We start from the raw sequence: 16346 nt of genomic DNA, 5'->3' as shown, positions 1-16346 counted from the left end.
AGCTCTTTGGAGTGAAAATGTAACTTGTGAAGCAAAAAAAATACCTTAATTCTCCATTTTTTTTTCCATAGAAAATTATTGCTTGTTTTCATAATTACTGCTTGCCATCTTTCAAAGGATCTTTTCTGAACATATTACTTGTCAGCAGGAAACACAACTTAGATCAGGGTATCTTGTACAATCCTGTCACTGAACTGGTGGTTATCAGTGTGGCACTGCTGTGGCCATCAATGTCAAAAGGCCCTTGCCAGTGCTGTTTAGGGAGCTGGAGGCAAAGGGAAAAGAACAATCCTTTCCTTTATTTCCTTTCCATGAAAAGAGGCTGACTCCAACCAGAAGAGCCCCACCCTTCTCACAGAGCTCAGACAGCCACTGCCCAGGTTGTCACATTTCCAAGCTCTACACCTTGCCCAGGACAATCAGCTGCCATCATCACTGCTGCTGGAGTCACTAGCTACCAGGAAAGAAGAAAGCCTCTCCTAAGAAAGATTTTCTGAGGAACTGCAGGCAAGACTATTTTCTAATGATTTTGGAAGCAGTAGTCTGCAAAAATCTATCATAGGGTCACCTTATGCATTGCCAGGATAGCAAAAGGGAGATAAAGATAACAAAATTAAGGGAGAACTCAGTCCAGGAATCACTTAGAAATTGAGTGCAAAAACCCAAAGGAAAGCTTCTGAATATACATTCAGAATCATTACTTGTACAGCTCTAATCTTGGCCTGCTTCAGTGCATTTGAACTATTCATTCACTTGTCAGCAGATGCTCATTAAAACATGGTCTTTGGATCATCTGTCTTGAGCCGTCCCTGAGAGTGTCCAGCTTAAAGCTACCTCTACTAAATACTGTGCCATTGACTGGAACAATTATTTTATAAAGGCTCAATTTAGGGAAAAAAATGATCCATGGGCTCAACACCCCCAAAGGAAACACTCTTAATCTTTGAGAAAGTATCAGGTTCTCTCCTTTATAGGTCAGCAAGTTTATTATCACCTTCCTTATCACACCAACAGAACGGGAACGTCCCACAGCAAGGCTGCAGCCACGGTTTCCACACCACGTTGGACACAGAGAGCTGCTCTGGCACTGGAGTCAGGGTCCTGCGATGCTCCTCTACGGCTCTGCCAATCTTCCTTATGATGGTGTCAAAGAGGGGCTCCGTGTCAGCCGAGAGAGGTTTGGCTTCAGAAGGGTCTTGTGAGAGCTCAAACAGCAGTGGAGGCTCATGATGGGCCACTCCTTCCCCAAAGCATTGGCAAAATCCTCTGTCATAACAAGCCCCAGCTCCAGGAGGACTGAAAATGGGAGTCATGTAATGAGCCTTCCAAACTGCTCCAGCTGGCAGGAAAGAAAGGATCACAGAAGGCTGGTTATAACAATGTCAGTTACAACAAGGAAGAGTGAATGTTTTTCTAGAGTTCATTTCTGGATGCACTTCAGCTCTACACTTATTAGCTAATGCAGTAATTTCTGCTGTTGCTGTACAATACCGGCAATGCCAGTAAATTCTTTGCCAAATTACACCCGAAGTACTTGGGAAGATGGAATCCCAGAACAACATTGTGTTAGAAAAATGTGCCCTCCTGTAGAGTGAACATTATTCTTTGAGAGAAGATGTGTGGCGGTGTTTGCAGGGGTCCCAGGACGAGGGAAGAGAGGAGAATCTTGACTCCATGTTTCAGAAGGCTGAGTTATTATTTTATGATATATTATATTAAAAGAAAATTATATATTAAAAGAAAATTATATATTAAAATTATTATAAAAGAATTGAAAAAAAGATTTCTTCAGAAGGCTAGCAAGGAAAGGAATGGAATGATAATAAGATCTTGTGACTGACCAGCGAGTCTGAGACAGTTGGACTGTGGTTGGCCATTAATTAAAAACAATCACATGAGACCAATCAAAGATGCACCTGTTGCATTCCACAGCAGCAGATAACCATTGTTTACATTTTGTTTCTGAGGCCTCTCAGCTTCTCAGGAGAAAAAGATCCTATCAAAAGGATTTTTCATAAAAGATGTCTGTGACGAAGCAGTGTACTCACTGTGCTTCTGGTGCCAGCGCACGGCGTGCAAGTGCACGCCGCAGTAATGGAACAGGAACTCGTGCTCCGAGTGCGCCGCCGCTCCACGCAGCAAGGGCAGCAGGTCCCGGCCGTCCATCACCCTGGCATGAGAAACACACCACAGGGCTGAGGTGAGCTGCACAGGGCTCTGCTCCCTCTGCACACCTCTCCCTGCAGCTGGCAGCTCCGGACAAGAAAGGGGATTGCAGGTGATGGCAGGGAGGGGCTGAATCTCTGCGGTAGAGAAGAGGTGACTGAACTCATAGATATTGATCTGTCTAAAAAATGAACAGGACTGAAAAAGAAAGCATCAAGCTCTTAGAATGTGTTCCCAAGCTAGATTTTCCACACTTTTGGGAAAGCAGGAGGAATAAAGATGCATTTGTTTGTACCTGTCCTGAGGAACTTCCCCTCCAGCCAAATGAACTACTGTAGGATAAATATCCATAAGGCTTGTAGGTTCATCAATAACTGTGCCTGCAGGTAACACTCCTGGCCATCTAAATATCCCTGGGACACGGATTCCTCCTTCCCAGCCTCCCATGGCTTTTCCACCTTTCATTAAATAAAAAGAAAAATAAAAAAAAAAAGTTTGATTTAAAGTAATTTTTGCACAAATTTTATTGTATTATCATGTTACCTTGATGAGCCTTCTTTACTCTCTTGTTTTTGCTGCTAAGCTCCTACTGAGCAGTAGTGAAAATATGTTCAGTAGACTAGATCCCAACAATCTCAGAATTCATGCTTACAAAGGACACCTGCCCAGGTTAGAATTTACTCCATTCTTACATGCCTAATTAGAACGAGACATATTTGCTTCTTGGTAATAAACCAGTGTTACCCCTTGAGTGTATAATCTTACTGAAGCCTTAGGGGTGCCATAATTTCTTTACTAGTTGTTGCTGGGTTGTCACTGTCCCTAACAGCTCTTACCTTTGTATATTCCATTCCAGCCACCCAGCTGCCTTCCACCTTCTTGTCTTTCCAGCCATCCACCATGGTCAGAGGCAAAATAAACTAGTGTAGTTTCTCTCAATCCCTCCTTGTCAATAGCATCAAGAACCTGGCCTGTAAATGCAAGAATATGTGTATATTAAAAAGCAAAAATATCCCTCATACTACTTAAATTTTAACCTCTGACTTGCAAACATTTACCAGTGTAATTTCTTGCCTACATAAGGTTGCTCATTGTTTAAGATTTTTAAGATTGATATTTTTTGTTATGATTTCATTGTCTCTAAAACCAGAAAATTTGTGCTGTGTTGTCACCACTACTTTATTATTGTTATTTTAACAGGGGGTGCAAGAACCACAGTCACAGACAAAAAGCCTGTATTGTCAAGGGCAAAAAAAATACCATGTACTGTAAAAATATGGAAAGAAATGATGATCTAAAAGTTAGTGTCTGCATCAGTAGTGGCCATCATGAAAAATATGGAAAAACATAATGTTACCCTTATTTTATGTTTCTAGACCACAGTTAAGATTTGCATTACATTACTGCAGGGCTATAATATGCATTAATAATGAGGTGCCTTTAAATTTAAAATTCTTGAGCTGTTTTTGACGTTCTTAATTATATTTGCAGTATGCAAATGTTTGACAGGTTTGAAACCAAATTCTTCCTGTATGTGTTCCTGACTTTTCTCTCTTTTGCAAATGTGGATACTTTTTTTCCATCATGGCTGAATGATAAATATTTCTCCTTCCCCTCCAGAAAAACAGCCTGAAAAATAACACGAATCTTATTGTGGGGGGCATACTGGAGAACACTGATGAACATTTCTGAATTTATGATGATGGCTGAAAAATATCCAGTATTCTGCTTAATGCAGCAGTCACAAATAAATAACCTGCTGTTTTTCATCTGAAATTAATTTGCTTATTGATTTTATCACTTTCTATCATGTCCTGCTTAGAAATTACCACAAGAGGCTGAATTGACCTGGGCCTTACTAATCATAGAAAATGAAATAATTATCACATATTTAGTAAGAAGAGCTCCTTGACAGGAGCTAAGGGAACATGGTTAAAAGTGGTAAACACTTGACCAAAAAAAAAAAGTGAACATTTAGCCCAAGACTAAAGAAAGTAAAAAACCAACTCTATAAGTCAGCAGCACTCACACAAGATTGCCAGATGTTCATTAAATGCTTATGATTTTTTTGTACATGCTTTTAATAATCGTCCTTGCTTTTTTAATAAAAACTTTTTGTTTAGACCTATGTATTTGATAGCTGGAGACATTGTTATATGTCTTGTTGACTTACCCACCATCCAGTCCATCTCCTCTACATTGTCTCCATATAAACCGTGTCTGCTCCTCCCAAGAAACTTCTCTGTGGTGAGGAGAGGGGTGTGGGAATGCAAAAAGGAAAGAAAGAGGAGGAATGGCTTGTGCTTATTTCTACAAAACAGAAATCAACACTGTGTTATCAGGGAGGAAGGCCCTCAAGGCAGATCAGTTGTAGTGAAAATGGTATTATTTTTGTGTAGATATTTCAACAGTCCCTTCAGAAACACCTTACTTTGTAAGATACTCTAACCCAGTGATTAGGATCCCTTAGAATAATTTTGGGTCTGTATAAAATATCCTTTTTCTACCCTGAATCATAGATAGAAAATTTCCAGATTGAAGTTCCACTTCCTGCTACTTCAAAGCACCACTGTGCTATTGAAGTGAAGGCAGCAGGTTCATCTCCTGACACTTATCAGTCCAAATGATAAGGCTACATCACAGCTCTGCTTCTCCTTCCCTGGCCCACACACATTTCTGACATCACCTGCTATTCCTTCTTAAAGCTGCAATGCTGCTCTCATTGATAGGTATACATATTTCTTAGATGTAGCCTAGAAATATTCAATACAACCCATGGAAGTTGGCAAGTATTAATCAGCTTTAGTGAAGTTAGGAATAAGGGGTGTCCTTAAGCAGCAGCTTTTTTGTTAAATTACATGATACGTCTATTTATATTATTTAAATTTAATAAAAATAACAGTACTTATAATCCTACATAATACTGTAAAAATTATAAAAACTTATAAAGACATGAAAGAGGAAAGTGATGTTTACAGGTTGCAAAATATACAGAAAGTTGCAAAAGAACCAGAAAATTTGTGGACAAAGGAAGTCTTCACCTTTCAATAAATGAAATGGACTCTCTCAAGATAAGGGACGTAGTTCTGTCTGTCACCATTGGCTGCTCAGTAATTCCATGGTTTCTCATCATAATGCAGTTCCAGTAGCGCACAAATCCATAGCTTGAGAACCAGGATATGAAGAACAGGAGACTGAACGCAGCAAGGCAGGTCAGTGTTCTCCAGGGGACTGAAACCAGGCCAGTCAGTCTCCCAAGGACAGCAGTGAGTGTAATGAGCCCGATCATCTGAGTGGAAAGCCAGAGTTTCCTCCTGAAGGCTCTGTCCATCTCTGGTGTTTCTGTTGGCTGACAGTCGCTTATTAGTGTAAAAGGCATCCCATAGAAGTAGTCAAATCCATGTTTTAGAGGGTGATGGCAGTGGTCATTGCGGGATTCACAGTTAACACCTTGATGCCACTTCCCTGAAAACAGAGGTTATTAAAATATAAAAAGATAATATTTTAATAGAATGGACTTTTCCTTACACAAAACATTTCGCAAAATGTGGTTGGTTGTTTTCTGCTTGTGATAACTGCTTTATCCTACACAGAAATATACCAAGTATGCAGTTATATAATGGGATTGACTAAAGTAAACCTCTACAATTTATAAATTTTCAACACATTTTTTTGTGCTCTGTATATATATTCACGCCCTGTAGCTTCAATCAAGCATTAAAAAAAAAAAAAACCAAACATATAAAGACAACTAGAAATTGAGAAAAATTTCAAACTGAGCAAAAATGTATGGCCTTCCTGGAGACCTGTCAAGTATCAAACAGAAGAAAGCTGTCCTTTTGTAGGCATAGGGGAAAATAACTTTCTTTTGTTGTCCCTTTACCTTCCAAGTGCTATGCAGACTTGTTCCTGGGAGGTTTTGAAGCGCTTGGTGTCAGGACTATGGCAAGACTCTGTGTTGGTGCCAGATTGTTAAGGGGAGATATGGATAGAGTAGGTAACTAGCAGCTCATCTAACTGCTTGCCAGACAAACCACTGGATCCAGAAAAACTTGAGCTCAAGAGATCAGGACTTCTCATGAAGCTGTATATTTGTAAGTAACTTTGATGATCATTATATCTCTACCCACTGACTGAGAATAACAGACTTTGTTTTATAAATATTTTGCCATTTATTTGGATTTAATCAAAATTTAAAGAGTGAAAGCCTACTTCTTTTAAATACTGAACTCCTCATTCATTAGAAGGAACATCTCTTGTCCTTTTACAACACAATTTTTTCTTCATTATGAACATACCAACTACTTTCATGAATGGCACATCAAAACCTTCCTTTGCTTTCCCTCCAGCTTATTCAAATGGCCTGGTTAGGCACTTATGTAGCGACATAGTAAATTGGCTCTTTTTGTGCAAACACTGAGGTTTGAGAATGCCTGAACTGAGTGAACAAAATCTACCACTCATCAGAGGCTTAATGGCATTTTTTGCAGATCTTGGATGTCAGATCAAAATGGACATTAAGAACTTTACTCAAGAACTAATTCTTACTGTAGAGAGAGGAACTGTGCACTTCCAGGATGAAGTTATCCTCAATAAATGGTTCAGTATGTTATCAGTACATGTAATAGCAGCCAGCTCTGAGTGGGTTTCAATAGAATTGGAGTGCATTACAATAGGAGCAGAAAAACTGCCCCTGGGGAGAAAAATTACTGTTTCTTGGCTGTAAATAGAAATAAAGAATGAAAGTTCTAGAGTAGGTGGATGAATTGCTTTGAGCTAAAATCTCTACTCAGTTTCCGTCCTGACATATTCAGAGCCAGCTGTAGACCGAAACAGGTTTGTAATCAATACATAAATGCATAGGTCATAAATACAGGTGCAGCTAAAGTATTGTTGGAATTCAGATGCACTTCAACACCTAAATCTCCAGCTGAGGTCAATAAAGGTTTCTGACATGCTAGAAAAGAATCAAATCTGCAGCAGCTAAACTAAGTGTATAATTAAGATAAATTAATCTCTGAGGGCATTACTTATACAGCATTGGTTTTCTGACTGCAAAGAACCTTCAAAGCATTTCCCAACAAAAAATCTCATTATCACCTCAGGCTGCAGGTTATTAATAGGATTTAACTTTGCAATTAAACTGGTTGTGCTCAGGGCAAAACAATCACAAACAATTCAGGTGAGACTACTTAGTGCTCATTCAGCTGTGGTGACATGAGTAGATGTTAAGATTTTTTTGCTTCCTGACTTGAATGTAAAATTCTTGTGGTATTCTGTGTGTCACCTATCACTGGTGCTTTCCATCATCCCCCATGGTGCAATTAATCAGGATCTGTCAATCTGGTTAATCTAAGTGATGCTTTTGGCACCTGTGGTGAGATTTTTAGCTGAGATGCCCACAGGGAAAATGCCTCCCCGTTTTGCTTCTGGGAGGCGAGCTGCAGGAGTCCTGCCTCAGGGCAATTCCCTGGGGAGAGTGGAGACAAATCTGATTGTTCTGCTAGTGATAGCATGCTGAAACCAAGATGCACAGTCTGTTCTGTGAGCTGATTTAAACAACTAAAGTAATATCACCACAAAACTAACAGGAGATGGAACTTCAGTAATGCAGAGTTTGAATTGCTCAGAGGGCTTCTTTTAGTTTTGTCTGGTGTGGTTGAGATTTATTCTGTTGAATTAATAGAAATCTATTTCTGCAGGAAGTTTCATTAATAAATTCAGTTGGTTTGTGCAGCTAATATTTTTATGTGCCAGATACAGATTTGGGATTTTGACATTTTACATGCTCAGTTGAAGTAGGGCAAATAGCTGATAAATCAGCCAGGAACGTTTGTACTTTATCAGTCTGTGGAACTATGTGACACATCTAAGACATATAATTATTTGGAACAAGATCATGACCAAAAGTTACAACTGTACTAAAAAAAAAATAGAGCTATAAAATATAAAGTAAAATCAAATTCACATTGATGCTGAAGAAGGCAGTGGTTTTGGGCTGTACTGAAATCTTGGTGAGCTACAGTGACATGCTGTGACTGAAGAAAAAAATAATTGCTTTGTTTGTTTCTGAAAGGCCCAATCTTGTGACACTATTAACTGTCTCTGATGTTTTAAGTAGCAGCTGTTCCCTTTTGTGTGAATCTGCTCTGAAGCGTATAAAACATCATCATGCATATTTAAATGACACTCATATTTTTACTTTTAAAAAATGAAATAGTATTGGAATAAGTATTTTATACCTGGCATAATAATATTCATGAGTTAATACAATTTTCTGTTATGTATTTTAACAACCACAGCTGTGTTTGAAAGTGGGTCAAGGGTAAAATTGCCCTCTTTATCATATGCTTGTTCTTTTAGGAGAGGCACTTTTTGGTCAGAGTTTCTATTTACATATTATTCTTAATCAGAAAATAAAAATATTACAACAGAAGTATGAGCAGTTACTAACTAAAACAAATGGTTTGAGTGAGATGAAACACATGCAAGAGGATCTTTAGGAGAGGAGTGCCCCCATACCTATCAGTCCTGTGCTGTAGCCTTGGTGCTGCAGTATTTTGGCAAATGTGGTTTCGTTTGGAGGAAGCCCTCCTGAGCCGGCATTCCAAAAAATAACACGGTAATCATTTACAGCATCCATCCCTAAAAATGCAATAAAAAAAATCTGAGTCAGTTTAAAGGGTTGAGTGCTTTTATCCAACACACATTTTTGTTTCCTGATTTCATTGAAATGGTAGTGTTAACATTTTTCCTAATGCTGTTTGTTTGGGAAAATGAATCTAGGACCCTAGATGATATTAAGACAGAGCTAGGACCCACCATAGTGCCTATTCTTTCATCTTTGTATCTTAATATTGAGACTTTAATTTCATTTCATTTGAAATTACATGATTGTATAGGAGATTTTCTATGTCACAGTGGCACCTGTATGCAATGCCCTTCCTTAGTGTGAATGTGAGGGCAGGGAGGAGCACAAGGAGACTTCAGCCCCCTGTCAGCCTCAGACTCCAGCTCACTGAGGGCTGCCAGGGAGCTCAGGCTTTCCTTGCACAGTGGCATGGCTGATATCTGAGCCCCACAGAGTGGCTATCTCCTCTTCACCTGCAGGTTTACACCCTACCATTTAGTATTTTATCCTGGCATAACCCCATCATACAGTGCTATATAAAGTTCAGTCTGTCATTGTAGCCCTGAACATCTCTGGCCCTGCTGTTACAACGGGAAAGGGTCTGTACAAGCCCTTTCAAACTACTACTGTTTTCAAACTACCAGTCTCAGTGGAGCCGTCATGATAAAAGCAGGATGACATATCAGCTTCAAAATGCCTCAGGAATGAAGGCTCCGAAGATAATTTGCAATAGAACAAGCATTTGAGGGTTGCTGTTAGAAACATGTAGAGCTATTTGTTTTTCATACCTCTTCATCTCAGGGATGCAGTTTGACAGGGTAGTGTCTTTTCTTCAAAAACACAATTGGGAAAAATAATATTGCTGTCAAGCTGTTATCTCCTAGGACAGATTAATTTTGACAGATACGTAAAGAAGCTTTCCCATGAATGACTCATTCTGCACCCTGACTAGAGGGAATGGGCACACATCTGCACAGGTCTACTCTGCTCCCTGCAGGGCTGAGCTGCTTCTGACATCTGATGATGAGTCACCTCTGACAGAAATTAATTTAACTAGTGCTTTCTAAGTGTGTTGTTACTATTCTTCCTGCTTTACATAATGATTTTTTTGAATGTAACAGTTTGCTCTAACTCCATTCTCACTGCAATCTGTACCACAGAGCATCAAAAGGCAGCCAAAATTGTGCTTTGGGGGAGACCAAGATGCTCTGCAGAGCTTCTCTGCTCTGCTTCCCCCCAGAGCAGTTCACAAATACCCTACAAATAGAGAAGCCACCTCAAAGCCTGTTTGACACCTCACGTGTCTCAGTGAGGATGGAGCAAAACCTCTGTTTGCACACCCTCATTTCTTCTGTGCCCCTTGTATGACGCTGTTCTCTCATCAATGGAGCAATGTTTGCAGGGTGTGAGGCTTTGCAAGGCAAACCTGATCGGAGGGGGTATCTGCCAGTGAGGAAAGCTGCTCTGCTGGGCGTGCAGAGCGGGGCTGCAGTGATGTGCTGGGTCAGCTTCACTCCTTCCTTGGCCAGGCCATCAATGTTCGGGGTCCTGAAAATGCAACCAGTGCCACCAGATATCAACCAGAGAGTCTTTCAAGGGAATAAGGAATTATATACTTATCTTTATTTTCAGAAGTTTGTTCTATTTGAAGATGGCCAGGAAATATTTTTGTAATTTGTTTAAATTTTCTCAAGTGATGGGAAAATATTTCTCTTTTTCTTTCTTTATTAAAAATCAGTATCTGGATTAATTTTGAGATAACCTTTTTTTTTTTCTTTTTTTTTTTTTTTCCTTGTCCTATGAAGAGTCTTGCAGAAATAATAGAATTGTAGAATGGTTTGGGCTGGAAGGGACCTTAAAAATCACAAAATTCCAACCCCCCCTGCCATGGGCAGGAACACTTTCCACTAGATGAGGTTGCTCAGAGCCCCATCCAAGCTGGCTTGGAACACTTCCAAGGATGGGGTATCCACAGAGCTTCTCCGGACAGCATGTTCCAATGCCTCACCACCCTGACAGCAAAGACCTTTCATTTCCCCAGAGCTGCCTTTCCTACACTATCTTCTTACAGAGCTGTGTATCAGCCTCAGTGCATCAGTGTCATGGTAATTGGGTTGCCACAGGGTGACAGTGCTTGACTAGACAAGATGCTCCATGACTTACAGTACTGATAAGGAAGCTAACAGGGTGCTTCTCATGACATTTGTATCGAGGGAGAAGGAGAAAAAGGGAAAGGAATCCTGCATGTTTTCACACTGTGTGGCAATCTCTCAGGGCAGCATGAATTAAGCCACACATCAGTAAGGTGTGAAGAGAGTATTTTGCAAACAACTGGCAACCAACATAAACAAGCTTGCCTAGCATGCTAGTTACAGACAAGGCAATATCTTACATTTCAGAATACAATATCCCCCTCTTCCAATTCAAGGTGTGCCTACTTGTGTTTTAGACTAGATTAAGCTTCAGTTTTACAATTTTGTTTTTGCGATTATCAGTTCAATAGTGTTCATAAGAAGGCAAAACCTTCATTAGAATTTTGAAAGATCCTGGATGTTTTGTTGCTTTGTACTTGTCATGGATTTCTCCCCCAAAGACAGCTGCCAGGAAACAACATCTGCAGCATTTCTTATTCTCTACAGCCTTTCACCAGAGGTGCAGTCCAGTATAACTGGGCAAAGCAGTTGGTGAAGTTCCACCCTTCAGCACAATTGCCATCCCAGTTAGCTGATAAATATTCTTCCTCAAAGGAGCACTGGGTGCTCCCAAACTGCTGTTTCAAAATGCTGCCATTTTTTGCATTTCAGAGAACCTCTTGCTAAGACAGCCCAGATGCTTGTCACCCTGCTAGTACACCCTGAATGTAAAAAGAAAATCCATGCCTTGGGGATGATGCTGTGGAGGCCTGGCTTTGCTCCCTGTGATCACCAGCTGCCTGTCAGGAACTTGCTGACTGAAGCCTTTCAGGGTAAGATTCCAAGAACTTTGCTGGATGAGGGGAGGGATTGTAGCAAATTTCATTTTGTTCATACATGTTGCAAGCCATCAGGCAGCACTGGGACACAATTTTCAAAGAGAAGGCAAATTTTATGTCCTTGAAGCTGAAAAGAGAAATATTTCCTGGTAACATTGCTCATTGCAGTCATTAAACTAATTTTGAGGTGAGACTGGGAAAAAAATTGTAACATAGAATTAAAATGAGGTAATGAGGCCTGTGTATTGGAAGAGGGGACAATTTCTACCTTTGGGTATAGCTGTTTCTAAAGTGTTAGGCAGTCAAGAATACACAAGAATGATTGTCATATTCCCACAGTAAAGCAGCTCCACACAGCAGAGCTGGCCCTGGGAATGCCCTCCAGGCTGTGAGACAATGCTGGGCAGAGGGTTTCAGGTTTACAATAAATATCACACCAGCTCTGTTCACCCTTAGGGTCAGTTTCCTTACCTGATAGTGTCATTCCCATAGCAGCCTACATCCCCTATGCCGAGATCATCAGCCAGCAGCAGGACAAAGTTTGGCTGTGTGATGGTGGAAGGATGGGTGAACGGTGCTTGCAGAAGCAGACCAAAAATCAGGGGTGCAACCAGGGGTGACCTGAAACACAGAAGAGTGAAAGAAGCCAGTGACCTGGCCATTCATCACTCCCCTGCACAGGTTCAGAGACCCTCCATCGTGAGCTTGGCTGCAGACCAGACCACTCTGTCCAGACACTAAGTGTTCATCATTTACCCAAACTGAGGTAATGAAGAGGAAAATGTCAGAACTATAACTTCAAAAAATATCCTTTCCCGATTTTTTCCAAGTTTCCTGTGAGCAGTCTCACATGGGAATTTACATGCAGCAGATGGAATACAAGTGATTTTGCTTCATGGCTTTGGATGTTTATAAAGGGTTGTTTTGGGAAGCTGAGAATGGGATCAACTTCCTCTGACATGGTTTTTGCCTGGACTGGGATCTTTGGGTAGTGAAAAAGTAAATAACAAGAAAAAAAACTAAAAATCACATTGTGTGAGAAACAATGCTACTCTTTTATAACACAGTATTGCATCATTATTAACCTTCACTCACTTTAGATCTAAGTATGATACAACAGTAACTCAACTCAACTTTCTTACCAATGAGATGTTAGTTGCCAAATCATTTCTGCATTTGGAGTGTTCAAATCCTGCAAAACCAAGAGTACTCTGTCATAGTTACATCTTCCTAGTAGCAATAGCTTGCATATATTTCATATTCTGCAATAAAAATGTATTAAAAACTTACTCAAAGCCGGTTAACATTAAGTTTTATTTACTCCAGTGCACCTCAGATCAGACCCCAAATGAAGAAGAGTAAAGGCATTAATGTTATTTTTATTGCTAGGCCAATAGCAAAATATTTCAAAATAGCGAAATAATTCAATTTTCTTACATGAATCATGCATATAAAAATATTTAGTGTTCAGAAAGGAAAAAAAATAGTGCTTTAAAATCCAGTCTTCAATATAATTTACATTTCTATAACCACAGACAATTGCAGCATTGTGCTTTTTCACATAATATGCTAAGTTTCTTTTCAGGCTTGTAAGAGGAATTTTTAGTTGTAAAAATTCTAGTCATCATTTTCCAACAATTATAATTTCTTGGAAGAATTCATGACCTCTTGTTACTTAACTCTGAGAATGAAGAGGTTTCTCTGGGGGATTTCTTTCACTGTCAGGACAGTGAGATTAAACTATTTGAAGACTTTGAAGTAGGGGCTGAGTGAGCTTCATTCTAAAGCTTTAAAATAGACTGCTTTGAAATTTATCCCACTCCTGGCTCAACTGTCCCAAGCACCTCAGTTTTATGAATTGTGTTTTTTTCTTATTTATTTTTGTTTTCCAGAAATGATGTATTAAGCAGTTTAGTCAATATTCATAGTTCTTGCATTTTATCCATCAATACTACAAGCTTCAGTGGGAAAAATTATATTTCTGTGCTTAGAAAACTGGCATCCAAAATATTACAAGCAGCAGAGCTGAGGCAGCATTGCTATCTAGAGACACTCAGTTTCCTGCATGTGAGGTTGTGCCTTTGCTGCATCCTAAGCAGTTATAGGAAAAGTACAAGGGAACACTTCAGTCATCTCTAACATTTATATCCTATAAGCCTCTAAAACAGTTGAAGTAAAAGGGAGTTGGACATAATCAGATTTAATTGTGCAGTTGGTTGACACACAGTAGAGAAGCTCAGATTTAAAGCACAGCTGGAGCTCAAGGCTGAACGTCCCCAGAAGCTCCTGTAAAACAGCAGGCAATATACAGAAAACAGCTATTGATTTGTTTTACTGACTGGTGTTATCCCTGTCAAGTCATTTCCTCAGTGAAAGGTGATGGGAGCCCAGGCAGAGAAATCAAAAGCAAACATTCCCCTCTGCTCTCTGAACTGAATTTGGCTTAAAGCAAAACTCCTTCCTCCCTCTCCCATTGTTAATCCCTCCCCTAAAGTAATTTAGTTTTTGTCCCTTTCTTCATCTGTTTTAATAATCCTGGGGGGGGAAGAGCTTGCATATCTTTCATATTTTATCAATTTTTTCCTTTATTGATTCAAAGTTTATAATCAGTCTTTACCTTTCTAACAAAATACTTACAAGATACTAAAAATCTCATAAGAGGAAATACTTGTTTTAGACATACTCATATGCAGTTTTTTTGAAAACAGTACATATTTGTTACGTCAGCTTAGCAACACAGTGAAAAGTCACACAGTTAATACCACTTAATTCAGTGCTATTCAGTCTGTGAAAATTTCTTTTAAAGATTCCTATTTTGTAGACTTGATACCGATAAAAGCAAACCCAGACTTGTAAACACATAGCCTGCAGCTTTTATTTTGTACATAGCCTTGTATGAGAAGAATGTTGTTCTAAAGGGAAAAGTATTTTAAAAACGCCCTTGAGATATTTTTATCTACAGAAGGAAAAAAAAAAAATTCCAAATAGCCATTAACATTTTGCTGTGTATTTCCCAACATAGTAAGGGAGGAATACAGTACCTGGTCGAGTTGTGTTCAAAGCAGGCAGCTGATGGACTGGTGACTTAAAATGATCCCGAATTTTTTCAGCCCGAGGAGAGCTGCTACTGCGCGGCGTTTCTGAAGGCAGTCCCGAAATGTGCCCTGGCTGCACGTCCCACAGCTCTGCGCAGGGAAAGCACGCTGTGCCAGAGCTTCCGAGCAGCTGCATGCTCTGGCTTCTCATGGAGTCTCCAGCTGCACTTCCCCCTGCTGTTGGCACAACTCTGACATTCACACGGGGAGTGAGGGTCTGGCTGGGGAACGCCACAGAGGCAGCTAAAATCCTTTCTGCCTAACCACCAGTCTCTCAGGGAACAATCTCCTTCAAGTCTGAGACATTCCTGTGAAAGGTACTATAAATAATAGTTCCCAATAAACATTTTCTCACTTCCACCAAGGAAAAGAGAAAATCGCTGTAGCTACGGAGCAGCACTTCTTTGTTGTAGAAATAGAATTTGAGCTAATTTCTTCTCTTTATGGCCACCCTGAGTGCATGCTGCAGTGTGGTGGTTGTCTCTGCACATGCTGGGACAAATAGTTCTAGGGTGGGGAGGAAATGTTGTTAAGAGGCTTGAAATTTCTTTTTCAGAAAATGAGTCATTCAGCTTCACTTGTGAGTGCTGCCTGATTCCTAGCCATTGCTCAAAGGGATAAATTAAGGTTACATGCTGGCTAGTGCTTATTTTCTTGGTTTTGTTTATGTGAGTCCTCTTGTACTGAGTGTTTTGGGACAGCATGAGGCATTACCCAAGAGCAATCCTGCTTTACTAACAGTTTCCTGCATTTTTGTGTCTTATGGGAGAAGGGAGATGTGTTGGTGAGTTGGTGGTATAAATTGCAGTGCTCAGGCTGGATTGCTAGGGGAGCACCTCTGAGGCAAGTTAGAGCACGAAAGGTGTTCCCTTCCCTTCCCTGTTCCCTCCCACCACAGCATTAACATGCTGGAGTAGTTACAGCCAACATGCACAGAAGTAGTGATGTGTCTGGTTTGACTTCTCTCAGAGTCTGCTTTCTGATCCCCACCTGCATTGCAGAATCCCAGTCTGCACCTCTCTAGTTCCCATTCCCCTCTTTGTGCCTTTAGCACTTCAAGGATATATTAAGGTCTACAGGGTTTCTTGTTGTCTGATGCCCTCTACTGCTGCATGTTTTCTAAAAAGAAACACCTTCTGAGCTGTTCTGGGTTTTTCTGCCCAGGTTACAATCAATCCCTCCTGACTGAAAGAGCTTCTTTTTGCAGCTGGGGCCATCTCCACAGCTCTCATATCCTTGTGTTTTTTCCAGGACTTCTTTCAAATTCTACAGAGTTTGTAACAGGGAACCACAAAATGTAACTGCTATGTTATTTACTAAGTTTAGAATACAGCAGAAAATGGAATGCATGCCTGCAGTTACACAACAGGAAAGTGCCTTTGCTGTCCTTTACATAGCCCTCTTCAAGCATAGAGAGAGCCGGACCAGTTTTCTGCTCTAAGCAGCGCTTGTTGAAGTCTGGTGCTGGGAATGGCCACTGGGC

The 16346-nt window shown here is 40.2% G+C and overlaps 1 protein-coding gene across 3 annotated transcripts; it reads right to left on the bottom strand.

Annotated features, from left to right (window-relative positions):
• Positions 1–954: 954 nt before the first annotated feature.
• On the bottom strand, positions 955–15203 carry LOC132087433 (arylsulfatase D-like). Of its 3 annotated transcripts, XM_059493641.1 has the most exons (11): positions 14810–15202; positions 12911–12960; positions 12240–12389; positions 10224–10345; positions 8689–8811; positions 5208–5631; positions 4340–4476; positions 3003–3137; positions 2462–2624; positions 2049–2170; positions 955–1339 (listed from the first exon to the last, which is right to left on the bottom strand). In XM_059493641.1, the coding sequence occupies exons 2-11, from the start codon at positions 12934–12936 to the stop codon at positions 969–971; spliced, it is 1773 nt and encodes a 590-aa protein (XP_059349624.1). In that variant the 5' UTR covers positions 12937–12960; positions 14810–15202; the 3' UTR covers positions 955–968. The 3 variants fall into 3 exon arrangements, with proteins under 3 accessions (XP_059349624.1, XP_059349625.1, XP_059349626.1); XM_059493642.1 differs by lacking the exon at positions 10224–10345 and having other exon boundaries at positions 14810–15203; XM_059493643.1 differs by lacking the exons at positions 10224–10345; positions 12240–12389; positions 12911–12960; positions 14810–15202 and adding an exon at positions 9586–9685.
• Positions 15204–16346: the final 1143 nt, after the last annotated feature.

Source organism: Ammospiza nelsoni, chromosome 2, assembly GCF_027579445.1.
Source record: "Ammospiza nelsoni isolate bAmmNel1 chromosome 2, bAmmNel1.pri, whole genome shotgun sequence".
Taxonomy (NCBI): Eukaryota; Metazoa; Chordata; class Aves; order Passeriformes; family Passerellidae; genus Ammospiza; species Ammospiza nelsoni.
The sequence above is the reverse complement of the archived record's forward strand: the minus strand, read 5'-3'. Positions and strand labels throughout refer to the sequence as shown.